This window comes from Natator depressus, chromosome 17 (genome assembly GCF_965152275.1).
Source record: "Natator depressus isolate rNatDep1 chromosome 17, rNatDep2.hap1, whole genome shotgun sequence".
NCBI lineage: Eukaryota > Metazoa > Chordata > Testudines > Cheloniidae > Natator > Natator depressus.
In genome coordinates this window covers 13,181,707-13,201,688 of record NC_134250.1, presented here as the reverse complement: position 1 = coordinate 13,201,688, position 19,982 = coordinate 13,181,707, and the positions used below count along the sequence as shown (strand labels likewise).

Genomic DNA, 19,982 nt, shown 5'->3' with positions numbered 1-19,982 from the left:
GGTGGTGTTGATGTGACCATCGTTTATTAGCACTGTAGTGTCCAGGAAGTGGATCTCTTGTGTGGACTGGACCAGGCTGAGGTTGATGGTGGATGGAAATTGTTGAAATCATGGTGGAATTCCTCAAGGGCTTCTTTTCCATGGGTCCAGATGATGAAGATGTCATCAATATAGCGCAAGCAGAGTAGGGGCGTTAGGGGACGAGAGCTGAGGAAGCGTTGTTCTAAGTCAGCCATAAAAATGTTGGCATACTGAGGGGCCATGTGGGTACCCATAGCAGTGCCGCTGATCTGAAGGTATACATTGTCCCCAAATGTAAAATAGTTACGGGTAAGGACAAAGTCAAAGTTCAGCCACCAGGTTAGCCATGACATTATCGGGGATAGTGTTCTTGACGGCTTGTAGTCCATCTTTGTGTGGAATGTTGGTGTAGAGGGCTTCTACATCCATAGTGGCCAGGATGGTGTTATCAGGAAGATCACCGATGGATTGTAGTTTCCTCAGGAAGTCAGTGGTGTCCCGAAGGTAGCTGGGAGTGCTGGTAGCGTAGGGCCTGAGGAGGGAGTCTACATAGCCAGACAATCCTGCTGTCAGGGTGCCAATGCCTGAGATGATGGGGCGCCCAGGATTTCCAGGTTTATGGATCTTGGGTAGTAGATAGAATATCCCAGGTCAGGGTTCCAGGGGTGTGTCTGTGCGGATTTGATCTTGTGCTTTTTCAGGGAGTTTCTTGAGCAAATGCTGTAGTTGCTTTTGGTAACTCTCAGTGGGATCAGAGGGTAATAGCTTGTAGAAAGTGATGTTGGAGAGCTGCCGAGCAGCCTCTTGTTCATATTCCGACCTATTCATGATGACAACAGCACCTCCTTTGTCAGCCTTTTTGATTATGATGTCAGAGTTGTTTCTGAGGCTGTGGATGGCATTGTGTTCCGCACGGCTGAGGTTATGGGGCAAGTGATGCTGCTTTTCCACAATTTCAGCCCGTGCACGTCGGCGGAAGCACTCTATGTAGAAGTCCAGTCTGCTGTTTCGACCTTCAGGAGGAGTCCACCTAGAATCCTTCTTTTTGTAGTGTTGGTAGGGAGGTCTCTGTGGATTAGTATGTTGTTCAGAGGTATGTTGGAAATATTCCTTGAGTCGGAGACGTCGAAAATAGGATTCCAGGTCACCACAGAACTGTATCATGTTCGTGGGGGTGGAGGGGCAGAAGGAGAGGCTTTAGATAAGCTATTACCAGCAGGAGAGTGGGGTGGGAGGAAGTATTTTTTCATGCTTTGTGTTTATATAATAAGATCTTCTACACTTTCCACAGTATGCATCCGATGAAGTGAGCTGTAGCTCACGAAAGCTTATGCTCAAATAAATTGGTTAGTCTCTAAGGTGCCACAAGTACTCCTTTTCTTTTTGCAAATACAGACTAACACGGCTGTTACTCTGAAACCTACATAGAAGTGGTGTCATAAAGAGAGTCAGAAAGTGGTAAACTGATGTATAAGTGCCGTTTCACATTTTGAGGCCCTGATCCTGCAAATGGGTCTGCAAACACCACCCCTTAAGGTGACTCCATGCATGGAGTACAGATCTACGTGTATGTATCGCTTGGCAGGATCGGGGAATATGGCACTGTATTTAAGGGTCTCGCTGTTCAATATGTGAAGTCCTCAGTTAAGCACAGTTAAGAACATTCTTTCATACTGAAGATGAGGAACTTCTGCAGCACTGCATCTGCAAAGAGTCATGACCCTTTTCCCAATGAAATTTCAATTAACTTGAAGAAAGGAAAAGATCTAAAACTTAGGATCTAAATCCCACAAAAAGATACAATTTAGAATGAACTCTGGAAAGGCTCACCAAGGAGTTCCTTAGCTTGTGTGACCCTTTTTTAAGGGCAGGTTAATGTCCTGCTTGTTCATCAATTCTTGCAGGGCCATAATGTTATATTAACCTAGGGTTTGGACTCCCCCTGCCCAAGCGTTCTAATCTGTTTAAGAGAACATTGGCACCTGCACTCTGAAAGTTAAAAGAGTGCAATAATGCCTACTTGGTGTCTGGCAGCACAGCAAGTACTTTGAGGTACAGTGTACTGAGCAGATTGGAAAGGATTTATGATGATTAAGTCAAGGAGATGGAGAAGTAAGAGGTACCTGGGGGGCACCTAAAGATGACAAAGAGGTGGCACCATGCGGAGGTGGAAAAGAATTCTGCAGAATGCATCAAGCTCAGAAAATTGACTTTTTCCTATACTCTGGTATTCATCAGCTCCATGAATTTTTTTTTTTTATGAGCAAACAGCTCCCTGCTTAAAAATTAGTTGAACTAATTTCTCAAAGAAAAATATACGTGTGCGCACACAGGTACCACAGGATAATGATGAATCCCAAACCCAGATCTTAACACTCTGCTGGCACCTACTTCAACTTTTCTCCAAGATAATTTTATAGCTTCTGATGTACAAATATGTAAGTCACATACCAAAAAATAAAATGTGCTCCCTTTAAAATCGGCTAAATTATTATGCCATTTTTCAACCCCCCCGAAGCAGCTGACCAACTACGAGCCAAGTGATGCTTGAGGTCCCATGCAAGGTCGCTCCATCACTTGTGCTAACCGCCACACCCTCTTTTTAGGAGACATATCACCGGATTTGCATTGTCCAGGCAGCACAGACAGGTGCTTAATTTTTACCAGCTGTCATCATACAGAACCTCACCCAGTAGAATTCATGGAAATCAAGTCCATAGAATCATAGATTTTAAAGGCCAAAAGGAGCCATTAGATTATCGAGTCTGACTGTGTAACACAGGACACGGAATGTCACCCAATTACTCCTGTAGAGAGCCTAATACCCTGGGTTTGGCTAAAGCATCTCTTCCAGAAAGGCATTCAGACTTGAGCTAAAGACTTCAAGAGATGGAGGATTCATCATTTCCCTCAGTAGTTTGTTCTAGTAATTCAAGACCCTCACTATTAAAAGCAACAGCTTTATTTCCTAATTTTAATCTGTCCAGCTTTACCTTACAGCCACTGGTTCTTATTATGTCTTTCACCACTACAACGAAAAATCCTTTAATCCCAAGCACTTTCTCCCCAGGAACGTACTTGTCCACCGTAAATTAAGTCACCCCTTGATCTTTTTGATCACCTAAAGTCATCTGCTTTGGAAGGATGAAGGGGTGAGTGAGCTCTGCTGGGTATTTCAGACATGATGTTTGGAAAAAGCACACTTTAAATTAGATGTTAGTTTAAGCACTCAGTTGACACCTGTCCCTTACTTTTCATTGATAAACAGTGCTTAAGACATGTTCAGAATATACATTTGGATCCGAAACAAATAAAGCTTTCTGAGTACTCACCAGCTATCTAACACTAAATCACACAGATCTCTCGGGAAGAGTATTTCAGAATGGAAAATTCATCATAAAGACCACTGCAATAAAGATTACTTTGGAGAGAGCAAGACTTACGCCCGAAAACAGCTTCTCCACATCAGCTGGGAGATACACTGTTGCTTCCACTGGAAAGCGATATCCTGATAAGAGATGGTCAGAGATTTTCTGAAGAAACTGTTTATTCCGAAAACACCAGGTCATTGAACCAGAAATTTCTCATGAAAGCAAGACTGGTTTGACAAACTAGGGGTGAAACTCTGCCCACTAGGGTTCTGATGAAATCCTGCAGTGCCACATAGTCTGCCCTGGAGCCAGGGTCCCCAGGCTCCTAGGGTTTTCAGCTCCAGGACAGTCCCGCCATGCCAGGATTTCCAGGATCTCTGCTGTGGAGTCAGGACTCTCAGCACCACGGCAGGGAGCCCTGACTGAGACACTGCTCCTGGCTCTGCAACAGGGAGCCTGGAATTCCTGTGGTCTCTCAAGGTTTCCAACCCCCTGCTGCAGAGCTGGGATCCTGAAAGTCCTGGGATGATCTCCCCGGGTCTCTGACTCCAGACAGCCCTACCACGGGGCTTTCCCTGGAGCTGGAGACCGCAGGGCTCCCAGGCTACCTGGCTTCCCAAGATGCCAGGCAGGGACTGACTCTCATACTTACAGTACCAACCACAACAGAGCCCTGCTCTTGTCTGGGCCCTCCATGCACTACTGTGATACAAGCAACCAACCACCGGTAGGATGAGGGAGAACGAGAATACAGGAACAACTCTTGCCAAACAAAGTTGTAGCAAGCACAGGAAGACATTTTATGTCAGTTTTAGAAGCCTTTTGGTTTTTGGCAGCACAGGGGATGAAAACCCACTATAAACTCTTAATAACAATGACCTTATATCAACTACAATATCATCTTGTCTGTGTCTTGGAGGAATTATATAAGACACGACAGCTGAATGCAACGTGCAAAACTGAGGATTTGTGTTCCGTTTCCTGATACATAGCACTGCTTTCCTCAACACAATGCATCATCGCTTCCCTATCCCAACATCCATATTGTAGTGTGAACCGTACACCTTGAGATCATCAGAAGCAGCATCAGCTTTCCCCACACTTAATTCAGAGTCCTACGAAACAGTGCTTAATCTCCAACTTGGACACAAAAGCATGCACACCGAGGAGAAAACCTGGAAGGTTCTCCTTCTTAATAAGTCACTTCAGGTGTTTCTAGACACCCCCTATAACCACAGCCATGTGTAAAATTACAAAATCATCTAAAATATACAAGATTCCTAGGGGATTTTGACATTTGCATATTTTTGCCCTGGCGTTATGCAAATCATACCCCATTGCTGATAAAGGATATCGTCAACCTTGGCTGCTATTAAGAGGGTGCTGTGTTGTCAGTGTTATAAGAACACCCAAATCTGTCTTTGAAGGGAAAAAAAAATGCAGCTATCAGCTTGGCTTTTTTTTCCCTTTCCTCTTCACCTTGACCAAAAGTATTTTTAGCTCTATGGATATAACTGCCAATATGTTCCTCACAAAAAATGAAGGTGGAAAGATTCTGACAACAGACAGGAATTCAGCAGTGACTGTACCTTATATAACCAAGGTCAAGAGAGACATTCTGCCAAAGGCAGATTTCCTAGTACATCAAAATATCCCCCTTTTTGTTTGGTTGGTTTTGTTTCATTTTGGGTTAATCGAGTTTGGGCATCCCCAAGCCAAATTCTGATCCCATTAAAGTTAACGGAAATTTTGCCCCCGACTTTGCTGAAGCCAGATTTAGCCCTGAGTTTAACAAGATGATCCTGTACACGGCCACTCTACACAAGTACCTTTACCCATGTGAGTACTGCCAGCAAATGAAACGGGTGTATCCAAGTGAGAAAGCTAATTGCGTGCATTTGCAGGACCAAACCTTCAGGCAGTTCCATTGAAGTTAATGGGTCTATTCATGTAAGTAAATCTGGCAGAAACAGGCCTAATATTTGTAGTCTCAGAACACAGCAAAGCTTATTATATACACTAAATAGCATCTCCCATCTGCTCAGTACCAGAGGCAGCATGTAAAGTTGTGCCAGAAATATAAATAAAAGCTTTTTTTCTGAGTGCTGCAATAGTAAAGACAAGAGAAAATATGTACACAAAACACCTAGCTTGTTAATTCACACAGTGCCCAAGTCAGATAAGTAGGGCTCTGTCAGAGAGAAGGAAAACTATAAAGATTGTGGCCTAAACTCACAGCTGGTATAAGCAGGTCGTAAGCCTGCCGTGAATTTGGCCCAGTGTTCAACTGCCTTATGCAGTACAGCAAGAAAGTTACAACCTGGAAATATCAGGAAGAGGCAGCATCCTTACATTGTCCAAATATATACAGCCACTTTCTTCGGCCCCAATCCTGCAAACAAACTTTTACACATATGCTTATTTTTACACATCAGTAGTCCCATTGCAGCCAATGTGTAAGTGTTCACAAGACAGGGGCTTTACTGAGCTCCTGGTGAAAGCTTTGGAAACAAATGTTAGCTATCACATGTGCTTTCATGAACTCTTCTGGGCTTCCTACCTTTCTCCAACTGCCTCGTTTTGGCTGCAAGCAGTTTTGGCAGGGACTACCTCCATTTTGGACAGCAAAATAAATACACGATTCTCTTCCTGACACACATTCTACCTCTCCTCTCCTGAAATTTATTCCCACACAAAAAAACCCAGAGTCCTTTGTTAGCTTTGAGTTTGGATTGCTATACTCCTTATCCTAACACCACAAACTGTACAAAGCACAGAAATAAAGCTCTTAAGGAATTCAGCACCCCATTTCCTTCAAGCCCCACAAAACCTCACCCCCCTCCTGAGCGGAAAATGGGAAGAAAGGGAAAAAAGTTAACAAAAACTGTTCTTAATTTGGTACCTTTTCAGCCAAGGCCTTTAAACTGTCTAGAAACCTTTGCCAGAAATCCTTGAAGAGGGGACGGTCAATTTTCTTCAGGCTTTCTTTGGTGCTAGCATCCACGCTGACATACAGCTGCGTTATTGGCTCAAGGTTCCTTGGCAATAAAAAGGAGAGGAAAATCATTATTTTCAGACATTACAGCTAACTGAATTTATGCTTTTTTACAGAAGCATCCATAAGACATAACATGGCAGAGCAAATAACTATGCTGGACTCTGCTCTGTTCCCAGAAGCAAAAGCAGTAATGTAATATTTACAGCATACTCTCTCGAAGTTCAGCAGTGCATCTTTACCAAATGGCTGGGGTTTCTAATAGCAACAGAAAATAGTCTTTCACCACATAATGTGCCACAAAGCTAGGAATACCACATACTAACCACTCGCGGAAGGGTCAAGCCCAGTGATAGTTCAACAATCCAATCCTCACTGAACAGCATCTTTCATCCAAGTAGAACACTAATTAAGAAAAGCCTTCCCAAGCGGCCTGTGATCAAAAGAGCCTGGAGTCTCACCTGAAGCATTTAAAAGCTTCACTTCCTAGTGGAACATCTGCAGGCAAAGTGCCCTAAAATTCCACCTGTCCTACAGGAAGGCAGCCCTATTCAACAGAAATGCAGTGCTGCTCAGTGGAGTTCACCCGGCAGGGTGGGACATCTCTGAGCTAGGCAGGTGGAACTTTAAGGCTCCAAAACTGTAAGCCACATGCAAATGGGCTTTTTGCAACAAAAGAAGTATAAAAGTGGCTTTACAAATGTGCTCCTGGTACTTCGTAGAGGACCTTATTTCATGGGACCCGCTCAAAATTTTGCACTGAATCCTTTTCAGCTAGCACTACTGTAAACATGCTTGGGGCCAGAGACCTACTGTCATATGAGACATTGATTCCAAAGCATATCCTTAGTTATGATTTCCTCCCCACATTTTAATAGCCCAGGCTCCCAAGTTCCCACATTTTGAGGACTGTTCCTCTGGTGCAAAAAGCGTGGGATATAGCTCCCACAAGGACATCAATGCCTTTGTGAAGTTGACTAAAGAGGTCATTACAGTAATCCCAGCCCGCATCAGTCTAAGTGCAAAGAGCTGCAGCTTGGATTTCTGCAGGAAAGCGTATTATGCTCTAGCTCTTTTATAATTTAAGACATTACTCTTTTTACAAGTGTAATCTCCTAGTGAATGCCCCCTATGCTGATCCACAGAGGACAGGAGTTGTCACAGCCTCCAGTTAAAACACACATTCACCAGTGGGTTAACACAAGCACTACGTAAGTGACTTCTAAAAGCTTAAACCTATTCTGCTGTCCAAGAACCTGTGACCGATTTCATCCATGCTGGAACCCCAAGGCTAGCAAGTGTGATGCAGACACAGATAACTGGGGATGCAAAGAGCAGAATAAACAACACTGGATTCTGCTATGCAAGGAATAATGAACAAAGAGTAACGAGCTGAGAGAATCAGACTTAGCAAGCTCCTTAAAATCAAGAGAAATAGACAAAGGCAATTAATTTTTATACCCTTTTGTCTCTTCTGGAGGGCTAGTGATATTTGTCAAACACCAGGCAAAAACACTCTACCACAATGCCTTCTAGATAAAGTGACAGCTTCAAAATTTTATCACACAGCTCTGTGGGTCTACTAGCCAATGTCTTAGGAAATTAAGGAAGAGCCTTCCACAAATGCTGCCTGTGAAAGCTGCTAACGAGCAGGCTACAACTCCAGTCTGATCTAGTACTTTTAAAAAAGAATCTTTCATACAGCTGTCAATCACTCCTGCTTTAAAAAAACATGAAGGTGAAAACTAAAAGTGACAAGAATTGTCTGGAATGAGACCAGAGCTGAGCTGTCAATGGTTAGAAAATCCAATTACTCGACATGAACTTGCAAAGTATCCAAGCATATACCTCCTCTCCAGATTCAGACAAGAACAGATCATTAATGGGAAACAAATCTAACAGTTTAGATTAAGAACCAGTTTACTAGTGAGCATGCTCTGAACTGACAGTCCAAGCAGCAATTGCCCAAATGGCCAAGTGTTCCAGGTATCAAGGGATTGGAATATTCAATTACAAAGAGCGTAGCCAGTCTTTTGCATGTTACATTTGCCTAATAAAATAATATAATAATAATAATGATAAAAAGGTATCACTGAAGACAGAGCTAGTCACTTTCAGAATGGTAACTGGAAAAGTTCCTCTTCTCCAAGGAACCAAAGCATGCGCCATCCCCAGCAGCTGCAGGCAGCCAGCAGAATTAGTACAGTTATACCACAGAAAGATGGGGATGCGATCATGAGCAGAGGTTTTACATACCCTCTTGCACTATGCTGTTCCGCTTTGCAGTGACCGACTGAGCCCCAGCACCCACAAGGGGGCATAGCTGGGTCTGAAAGTACATGAATACACTTAAAAAGAAATGGAGTACTTGTGGCACCTTAGAGACTAGCCAATTTATTTGAGCATGAGCTTTCGTGAGCTGAAAGCTCATGCTCAAATAAACTGGTTAGTCTCTAAGGTGCCACAAGTACTCCTTTTCTTTTTGCGAATACAGACTAACACGGCTGTTACTCTGAAACCAATGAATACACTTGTCATTCTACCCCACAAGCTGTGAGAGCTGCTGCGATATTCCACGGAGCTCTGACATGGATTTAGTAGTGAACAAAACAAGGGACACAACCTAATGTAGTGGATATAATTACCAGCTAAACCTGAAAATGCTTTTGTACACAGCCAGCGTCAGATCCCTAAGAGACTTACAATACCGACAAAATGTCATGTCAATAAACTGTACAGTCTAAGCTCAGCAGCAGGAATAAGACCACTTTTATCTTAGCAAGGTTTGTGTGTTCTTAAAGCAAGTCTTATTAACTGCTGTACCATATACAGGCTCGGATTTTGCTAGTTGGGATCAATGGACATGCTGATGAGAGAACAAAACTAGAATTTTATCATTTAAAAAAAAAAAAAAAACAGACATTTTCCAAGAAATATATTTTCAAAAATAGTGTTGGCTCTCTTTTTAAATTCTATGTTTAGTTTCTATTTATCAGGCCCATAATACATGGTTTGAAAAGTAACTTGATTACACAATTACCCAATCATCTGGAATGGCTTTGGAGTACCTAATTACTCACTCCAAAAAATGTGTGCCTCCAGCCGTCACATTCAGACCAAAAAAGGGAGCCAGAGAGGAAGCCAAAATGTCAGAGATTACTGATGTGTAAATTATTATTTTGCAACAAATGGAATGTCCTATTCACCTGGAATTAGAGATTGTGGGAAATATAACACACCAAAGCCATCGCAGCTGTACCCTCCAGTGACACTGCTAGCATTCCACCAGAGAGGAATTTGGGCCTATGCTGTTAACTAATGCCTTTCGAAGTACTCTTCCTCCCTGCCCCCACCCCAAGTTGTGGGAGCTGAAGACAGGGTCTGAACATTAGCAGCGAGTTTTTCACTGCTGTTCTGATTTTTGGTTAAACAGGTGTCAAGCACTCTCAAAAGAGACAAATAATACTTTTAATTCACCCAGTACCTTTAATCGAAGTATCTGAAAATGCTTTACAAATATTAAATTTCACAACTCCCTCTGCGTGGTTAGATAAAAATGACTAATTAGCTTTTGCAGGTGGGAATACTGAGAGAAGAAGTGAGTGAATTGCCCAAGGTCACAAGGAAGCGAGCAAGTGAACTGGGAATAGAACTCATGAGCTTTAATTTGCGGTCTGTTTATGAGAAACACTCCCTTCCTTTACTCAATTGCAACACCAAAAGCAAAACACAATTTGCATTTCATTTGTTTTATCCTTATAGACTTTAGGTATCTCCAGAACCTTCTGGAATGGACGTTTGGTTATACTGCCTGTATTTCACTTCAAAGTAATTGCACTGAATTTAAGAGGCACAGAAAAAAAATAATAAAGTAAATGTACATTGGTGTGGAGAAGAGAAGGAAGAGGGAGGGAAACGAGCCCAGAGAGACTAAAACTATGACCCAGGCAGATTTGAGCAATAATTTTCATGGCTATTTGTAATGCAGACTGTGGCATTGTGTATTTCCACTATGATAAAATATAAGCACACCATACAACACCAACTCTTTAGAACAAGACAAAATCCATTTAAAAAAAAAAACAAAACACTTCATAGGATTCTCACCTAATCTCCACAGGGAACTGTGCGTTTGTAACCAGGAAGCTGGAGATGTTGTGCCGGTGCAGCAGTTTTAAGAACGTGTTGATTTCTGGGTACATAATTGGCTCTCCCACCAGAGACAGAGCACAGTGTTTCACCACCATCCCTTCTTCGAAGCGATCTACTCTCACTCCTGGCACACCTGGAAAAAAGGGAGAGGTGGGGAGAAGAGCGCTGTCGGAAAATAATTTACAAATAATTCATAAAAAGAAAAAGGAGTACTTGTGGCACCAAGTACTGCTTTTCTTTTTGCGGATACAGACTAACACAGCTGCTACTCTGAAAATAATTAATGCAAAACCTACACACACAGCACATCTTGGATATTCGTTGGAAACTGGGGAGAGAATAAAGTGAATGATGAAAATATGCTGTCCATCACAGGGAAAGAGAAGATTGGTTAATCCTTAAAAAAAAAAAAAAAACATTTTACCCTCCAGTAACTGAACACCAATTTGTAAGCAACCCTTCTGAATCATCATCCACTTGAGTCAATCCACCTGTGCTGCTACTCATTTTAAGATTTTCACTGTGTCAAGATCAAGAAAATGGGACTGATGACTGAAGCTACTGAGCCAGATCCGCAGGTGGTGTAAATTAACATGGCATCATTGAAGTCAATGCCCCAACATTGCTTTGCACCAACAGAGGACGCCGCTCACTGTGTATACAATGAACCTGTATAAACAACAAAAGCAATATTTTAGTACACTGTATAGAATAGTCTCTCGCCCACATATAAGTCCTCAATAAAGCACACGTGAAGGAATAGGAACAAGGGAACAAAACCAAGAACCATAAGCCGTTCTTTAAGAAGAAATGAACAAGTTATTTTCCTCCTCCCTCAGAGCTGAAAGCAGTTTGTGCATTTCACACGAAAACAAAGGCCCACATTTCATTTAACACAGCAACAATATTCAATTGCAAATCAGTATTCGTCACCAATACCATCTGCTTTAAGACATTTCCTGAGACAAAAGACCTGTTAACACCCAAACACTGCTTCATCCCTGAGTTGCAAGGACCACTTCCAAGTGAGAAGGTAACAACAATAAGGCTACCAGCTGTAGCTATCCCGTGGAACAGTCATCAGATGTAAGTGCTTTTAGCTCCTAATAACATGAGCCAGATTCATACTAGCAATCTGGGAACGAAGAGTGCTCTATCCCATCCATTACCAGCTCCCTGAGCTTCTGCGTCTGCACGTGAACTCATTTCACTAGGAATAAGAAGCAAGCCAATTCAAATTTCTATTCTGAAGATGTCACTTTATATTGGCCTGAGGTGCCTTGATGCATTTGAATAATATACTAAGCATTTTAAAAAAGAGTTATGGCTTGAAACCATAGTCCTCACCTCACCTCACGTTGCCTAGACACTGCAGCTCAAATGGTACAGAAAATTACCCACTAGACTGCAACGTCAAGATAAAGAAAGGCGTTTGAGGATACAGCCTCCACCTTAAACAGAGAAGTTGGTCTGTGACCAGAACCAGGAAGTTTAGTGCATTTAAAATGAGTTAGATTTAGTCCTGAGCCCATCATAGCTCTAATAATGTCTACTCGCAGGGACCCTCCAGGACTCAAAATGGGAATTTTACCCCACTGGAAAGGAGAATCGCAGCTTTACAATGGGACAAACAGCACTTTCTTCTGGTTCTGGAAGGAGCAGAGATATCAGACATTAAAGTCATGACATTTCCATGTCTCAAAGTTATTCTGGGAGGCATTTAGCTTAATTTCCCTCCCCATATTAACCCTACGCTATTGGATAATGGTGACGAAGGCACCAGGCTTACAGGCAGAGGGAAATAAGAAATAATCCCAATAGCACATTTTTAATTCTCTAAAATTTTCCTACAACAGTTATAGTCCAATATGGCATGCACTACATACAAAATGGTGGGGTATTGAGGTTTTATAAGCAATCATTTTGACCAGCATAAATGATATGCTAGTTCAGGGTTATTCCCAGTGAGTACATGGACATGTTAAGCAGCACATGAACTCCCATACACTTAATAACTAAACATAATGACCACATTCAACTTCCCATTTCCTGTGGATGAGCTCGCTTTCAGATCTATGGTGCTCACTCTTCCACCACCTCAGCTCTTTGCGACTTTAATATCACATTCCCCTTGAGCTGCAATGCTTAGGCATAATGAACATTACGGACCAAACTTCCCTGTTCACACTGTACCAGCATTATAGTACTGTATTAAGGATCTTGTTTAAACCTATCAGAAACACCCAGATAAGCGACCTTCCCTCCCCACCTCTTACAGCACCTAGATTTTCAGGGCACACTTCGTTACAAATCCAGGACTGCAATACCAAAGGTACCTGCTTTTCTGGAGTGGGAGAGGGTGAGAGGATTGATTGATTTAATTATTACTACTATGCAGCGTCCACCTTTGCGAAGGGCAATGGGGTTTACTAGTCACTACCTGAAAAAAGCATCCACCAAATAAATTATCCTGCCCCTGTCCCCTTCAGCAGCCAATCAATCAATAAGATCTCTCTCTCTCTCTCTCTAATTTACACAATGGAGAATTCTGTGGCTGGAAGCTATGTCAGGGTGGGGGTGGTGCAAGGAGAACCCATTCTAGCCACAATGCCACCCTGCACCCACAACCCCCTCACTTCATTCCAGCAACAAAGACCAGCTCTTCTATCCCACTCCAGCCCCACAGCCCAGGCCCCACCATCCCTGGCCCTTTCCATTAGAATCAGGCCATGAACATCTAGTGCACCAAGATCCTAAGAAACTGTCTTGTCCAAAACATAACAGGATTTAAATCAGCAACTTAACAAAAAAGGAAGGCAGGACCGACTTTGCCTAACTCAAGCTGGGTTTACATAAGAGAGAACACCAATGAACTAGACAGGATCACTCCCATACTGCTGAAAAAAGTTTCTGCCTGTCATGTTTCTCATCCATTGGGCGCGCTCCATGCTCAGCCATGATAGACAGATGGGTTACCCAATGACATCCAAGACAAAGGCTCGACTTGCACATTTTACAGATGCTTCATTTGACTCCTGACGCAGTCACAATCTAAATGGTCAATAAGGAAGAGCTTAGTTCTAGAGTTTTTTTGTCAAATCGGCTGGCTTTTCTTGTGCACAAGTGTTGACCATGGCAAGGTAACTAATTTTCTGTATCTGAAAAAGGATGTGAGCTAATGAGTAGCCCATATGGGAAACAAAGCCAAGAAGATTCCAGGTTACACATTCAGGTGGGCTGATTTCCAGAGGTGCTGAGCACCTGCAGCTCCTATTGACTCCAGTTGGAGTTCTGGGTGCCAAGTACTTCAGGGGGAATCAGACCCTCAAGTGCAGAAACCAGGTACATAAACATGAGAGAAAACAGAAAAAGAGTACTTGTGGCACCTTAGAGACTAACCAATTTATTTGAGCATAGGCATAAGCACCAAGCTTATGCTCAAATAAATTGGTTAGTCTCTAAGGTGCCACAAGTACTCCTTTTCTTTTTGCGAATACAGACTAACACGGCTGCTACTCTGAAACATGAGAGAAAATGCAGCCAATACCCTGTGGATCTCATTCCAATGAGGCTCTATCTATGGCACTCCTTCGGCTCAGGTTAATGGACAGCTCCTTTCCATTCTTACCTCTCCTTACCTTTTATACAGCAAGGTCAAGATTTGTAATCACCCAGTCTGTCCCCACCCATTGTGGGGCCTCTGTCCACAAACCATATATCTTACCCCTGCTATCATATATGAGAGAGAGCTCCCTTCAGCTCTTTCATGGCAGAAACTAGCAGCCCAGGGGCTGATCCCGAGTTCTAATGATGTAAACAAGACAAATCACCTGGGGAAAGACAATAAATAATGTGCCATAAAAATTTCACAGTTACGTACGTTTGAGGGCCCTTACTAGTCTCATCTTTTTTTTCTAGTGTTCTAGAAACTTTTTGCTCCACACATTATTAGTTAGTGTCTGTTCTGATTCCCGCTTAACAGCTTCATTAAAAAAAAATACATTTAAATTACCTTTAAATTGCTTGATCAAGCTCTGGTGGTTTTCAATGGCCTCCCGCAAGATCATTTCAGGTTGGTCCATTTTCCACCGCCATTCTGTGCCCACTGGATTTGTATGATGCCTGAAAAGAGAGATATTGGATTTTTTTATTGTGATTTGTAACACACAAGAATGAGCCCACCTGCCAATCTTTGCACCTCTGACATTATTAAAAAAACAATACAATACAACAAAAGCCAGCTGCAAACCCCCCATACAACTCCAACCCTCGCACAACCCAGTAAATATATGGGACTTTTCTAACAAAGCAGCCAGCTCCATCAGCCCTCATTTCATGGCCGATGGGTGAACATGGTGCTGGGGGAGGCTAGTCCCTGGCTGCTCCTGCTCTGCCTGAGGTCTCCCGCCCCCCCGGCTGGAGCCCAGAGCACACCTGCCTCCCCCCCCCCCCCCCGCAACCACCGGCCCCGCAGCGTGCTGTGCGGGCAGCACATCCGGAAAGCCCCGGGCCACGGGACTGTCCCCAAACCCAGCACACCGGGTGGGCATGGCTGGAGTGCCCTCAGCCCCAGCCCCAAGCCTTGTGCACACCAGCACCAGCCTGCCTGCCCCCGCCTCTTGGCCACAGAAGAGCGGAAAGGTAACTGGAAGCAGGCAAGAGGTGGCCTGGGGGCAGAGCGTGGATGGGGCCACACCAGGCTGTTTGGAGAGGCACAGCGTTCCCCTGCCTATGCTACCCACTGCCCATTCCTCAATTTCTCTTCTCCCCAGGCAGAAAGCTGGGCCTTGCAGTACATCTTGAAGGCCATAAGCCTAACTATTCTGGACGATGGGCAAAAGTTTCTTCAGCAGCCAAGGGAACACTCTGCCTCCAACCATGCCTCTATTAAAATCAAGGGGATCCAGCTCTAGAATCTCCAATGGAGTGCAGCTGCGGCAGTATGACATACTCGAGGAGGCAGGTCCCAAATACTGAAGGTACAGATGCTATCCTCAACTGAAAATGAAGTGATGTGTTTCTAACACAATAGCCTTACCCTTTCTGTGAGTTCCAGTGTAAAATGGACAAGAGCAGACTTTGTTATTCAATATAAAAAAAAAGGACGGTGCAACTTGCAATAGATCAGAGATGCATTTATGATGGATCCAGTTAATTTCCTAGGTTTATTGAGGTGAGGCCTTCTCTGGTTACTTACAAGATTTTTTTTTTTTTTTTTTAAAGTATTGAAACCTAACAAAGTACTAGTTCTCCGCACTGAAGTAAGCGGCAAACAAAACAATCAGTCAATCATTTGAGACACAGCTGGAGTAAGACCACAATGCAGCAGCTTGCTCAGAGTCAGGAAAGCCCACCCACCCAAAGAAAGCACTTATATCAATATCTCAGCAGCTGTACTCAGATTCGCCTGCACTGATTATTTTTCCACAGGCCAGGCACCTGCAATTATATTTCACACTCTACCTTAGTTTTCCAGATATACTATAAATCGATTGAAACTCAACTGTGCAAAACTCCAAAGGCATCTCCCAGACTCTTAACTCCCAGACAAAAAGGTAGAACATCCCTCATGATTTCCCTTTACTACAAGTGATTCATGTTGTGCATACCAGTAACAACACAGAAAGGGGTCCTAGACAATGGGCTTGATTCTGTTCTCTCTTACAACAGTGGAGTAACTCCACTGAATTCAGTGGGGTTAACTTGGTATAAACAAAAAAAAAAAAAAAAGAAAATACACAGGCACACACTTCTGTGCCTCTTCTAAAAATAATACAGAGTGTGTTTGAAAACAGAAGGCCAAAAATGGAAGTTTCTCCTCTAATCTTGTGCATTCCCCCCATCTTCTGTTGATGTTTTGAACCAATCTGAAATTCACAAAGGCTGCCTGTGTATTCACAAGGCTGCCTGTTTGTTCTCTCATTTGAGCACTTGCACCATCAATTTCAGTACAGCTCTCAGAAGAAATTTAAAGCGCTGTAGAGGGAACAAAATACCCTACTGGATCTCACGCAATGGCACTGATGGATTAAAACACTGAGCAAGGAATACAGGATCACACCTTCTATCCATACAGCATTCACAGTTCCAGTTACTGTGCAAAACGCTGCTCAAGGGAGAGCTGATATCAGGAGCATTTCGGACAAGTGGTTTTTGACCTGCAGAACTCAGACTCTGATATTACTCTTCTATAGTCTTCAAGGCCACTTGCCTTCCTCAGTCTTCCAGCTACATAGAGCTCATGCCTAATATCTAATATGTGGCTAAAAGAGGGAAGGAACAGATCGCGGGCCAGAATTAAGGGCCTGACTGAAAGCCCATTGAGTTAATCAAAAGACTTCCACCAAGTCAAAGGGATCTAAGTGAGAAAAACCCTTCAACCTCACACTTTGACTGAACCAAACTAACTGATTCTCAACCTAGCACAAGGCCAAAGTGCCTGTTTGGGCCAAATATCCTTCTCGTTCAGGTAAAGAACAAATTCATGCACTGATGCCTGAAGCATCTTTAACTTCTCACAAAGGGAAGATACATAAATAAAAGTGAATCAAAAGCAGCTTTATTCTTCTAGAGTTTCTCCAAAAAGCATTATAAGGCATTCATACAACTCTTACATTCTATTATAAGGTATTTATTCAACTCATACATGTTTAACTCCATCACTTGTACCATGCATATTTAATAGGGTGACTTGACAGAAAGTCGATAGATCCTTCCTTGATGGACTCTGGACACCCATAAATTATGAGCATCTCACAGGCCTTGAATTTTTTAACACACTAACTGTTTAATATACACACACTGGGTCATGTCTACAAGTGGCTTATTTGGAGTATGGAGTTTTAATGGGGACACAAAGCATATTTCATGGCTTTGGAGACTGCATTTCCTAGTTATTGCCAGAGCCAATCATTCACTCTCACCTTTTCATTCACCAGCAGGCTCTAAGATGTCCTAGAACATGTGCCCGACTAGTTACTCAGGTCTTAAGAACAGTCCAAGATAAAATTTAAGCAGGTAATCATGGGGGACTTTCTTCCCCTTCCAGCACTAACACACCATGCTCAAAACAAAGGGGAAAAAATCCTGTTGTATTAGAGAACTTTCACGTTCAAAACATATTCATTTAAGAAACTGCTCTGCTACTCTGAAATATAAAGGCATGAGTGCTATAGTGTACTGCTATGAGAAACTGATGAAAGACATCACCTGAACACAATAGGGAGTTTTCAGATCCTTCTAGCGGTCCGTCAGCAAATCAGTGTGGCCTACAAGTGAACCTTATTTGTATTCTCATCAGGCCCTTGATCTACCTATATCATTTACCAATACTACCCAAAGGACCCTGGCAATTAATCATAACTTTTTCCCAGGAAGATGAATGCTCCTATGGTGTAAATATTTACGATGAAGCAACCGCTAGTTTACTACCATGGGCAAGTTCCATAAGCACTATTTGCTTAAAATGGAAAAAAGGTCAGTGGATTTACTGCAAACCTTTACAGAACAAGGAGTTATTTTCCACTGTGAAAAAGTAGCCCAGTCCATTATAAAGAAACGAATAGCACACAAAGAATTGAAGTGCCAGTGTCTGCCTGCCTTGGTAACTCAGATTGGGAGACCCAGCAATAGGAAGCTTCTACAGACACTATGGGGAAGTATGGTCTAGTCGTTGGGGATTGAAAGTCAAGACTCCTAGAACATATTCCTGGTTTGCTCCTAACTCTCAATGTGGCCTTGGGCATGTCATTTATCCACCCTTAGCTTCTATCAGCAGCAACACTTTTACTCTGTCAGCAAAGATGGTTTTGCGCTACATATTTCCTTTTTGTTAGTTTTATTTTGGGGGCTGAGATGAGGGGGGGAAAAGAGCTGGGTTTAGGAGCCATGTAATTTGGTAGAACATGCTTTTTCTAATATAGACCTTTTCAATGCATTAAGAAAACAAGTACCTCTCAGAATTTAGCCTAGTGTATCTAATATTCTTTCCCTAAGGAAATATGTATTGCAATCAACACAACAACTGCTCCCCACTTAACAAGAATGAGGAGACATGGAAGCTTCTCCTTCAAAATCAACTCAAAAGACTGTTTCTAGCATTCTGTCAAAAAAGGATTGGCAAGACTGAGTGCCATTTCACCAACCACATGCAATAATTAGTGGAGGGAAGTGAGCACGGTGTTTCCAACAGCTTTATTATATTGTTATGCCTTTTTGACCCGAGCACCTAGCCATAGTTCAGGGCCCTGAGGATGTTCCAGTTGGAAGCAGACATTGATGGAGTCTGGTATTTTCTTTGGTTCAATCTTGTTTATTTACAAGGAAAGTACAGAGTCCTGCTTCTCTGAACACACAAGGAATCAAAAACCAAAAGAGCAATTTCTTAGCTTACAGCCCCAAACCTTTTTAGCTAACAGACCCAAAAGCACTCTGTCTTTTCCCAGGGTCACACACTGTGCTCAGAGGCTACTGCTCAGCTTTCTTGCTTTTTCACCTCAGCGCCTCTGTCTGTTCTGCCATCCCTCACACCCACCCAAAAACAACACTCAGCAAAACCCCTCCACTCACCTAGTCCAAAACTCCTGTGCAGGGTCACCTAACCCTTTTGTCTTAGGTAGTGGCTTGTGATTGGTGGGTATAAATCCACCCTGTATTTAAGATAACTGTAAGGAAAACTCAATCTCAACAAGGTTTTTACTCAACCCATAACAATGCTTCACCAGCTCATAACAATATTCATTACTGATACCATAGTACTGTATCACAAAAGCTTTACAGTCACAGAGAACACCATGGACATAAAAAGGTACGAGATATCAAACATCATGGTTTTGAGATACAAGAGTGGGAGTGATGAAAAGTATGGATTTCAGTGCCAGTATGTAGTTGAGACTAGGAAATTAATGTTGAGGAAAAGGCATCTCAATAATGATACCACCTAGCTTTTCAAAAGTGTTTTTCGTCCATACAAAGGAGGAAAGTATCATTATCCCCATTTCACAGATGGGAAAAACTGAAGCAGAGAGGTAAAGTGACTTGCCCAAGGTCATCCAGTAAGTCAGTGGCAGAGCCAAGAATAGATGCCAAGTCCCAATCCAGTATCCTGTCCACTGGACCAGACTGCCTGGGTTTAGAGGACATTTTGGATACATGCTCTTGTTCACTCACTATGTGACCCTAAGCAAATTACTTCCCTTTGCTGTAGCTCAGCTTCCCCTTCTATACAATGGGGGATAATAATACTCCTTACTTAGCATTTTCCACATGAGTGCCCTGCAATCTAAGTGGAGAGTACTATTGTACATATAGTGAGACCTATTCCCCACCCTATATTGCCTGGACTTGACAAGGAAGGATTTATTTAGGTATTTGTACCGAACCGAGCACCTCATAAAGAAGTTGCTACAAAATGGAGGTGGCAGCCACAGAAGCCACTGTACCTA

At 42.8% G+C, this 19,982-nt stretch overlaps 1 protein-coding gene across 2 annotated transcripts in view; it reads right to left on the bottom strand.

Moving 5' to 3' along the window:
- TYW1B (tRNA-yW synthesizing protein 1 homolog B) overlaps window positions 1-19,982 on the bottom strand; it is a 130,271-nt gene that overhangs the window by 63,536 nt on the left and 46,753 nt on the right. For both annotated transcript variants that reach the window (XM_074974757.1, XM_074974758.1), the window contains 3 exons: window positions 14,552-14,661; window positions 10,495-10,672; window positions 6,295-6,430 (listed from right to left, as the gene is read on the bottom strand). In XM_074974757.1, coding sequence (XP_074830858.1) covers window positions 6,295-6,430; window positions 10,495-10,672; window positions 14,552-14,661 — 424 coding nt within the window. The remainder of the gene's footprint in view (window positions 1-6,294; window positions 6,431-10,494; window positions 10,673-14,551; window positions 14,662-19,982) is intronic.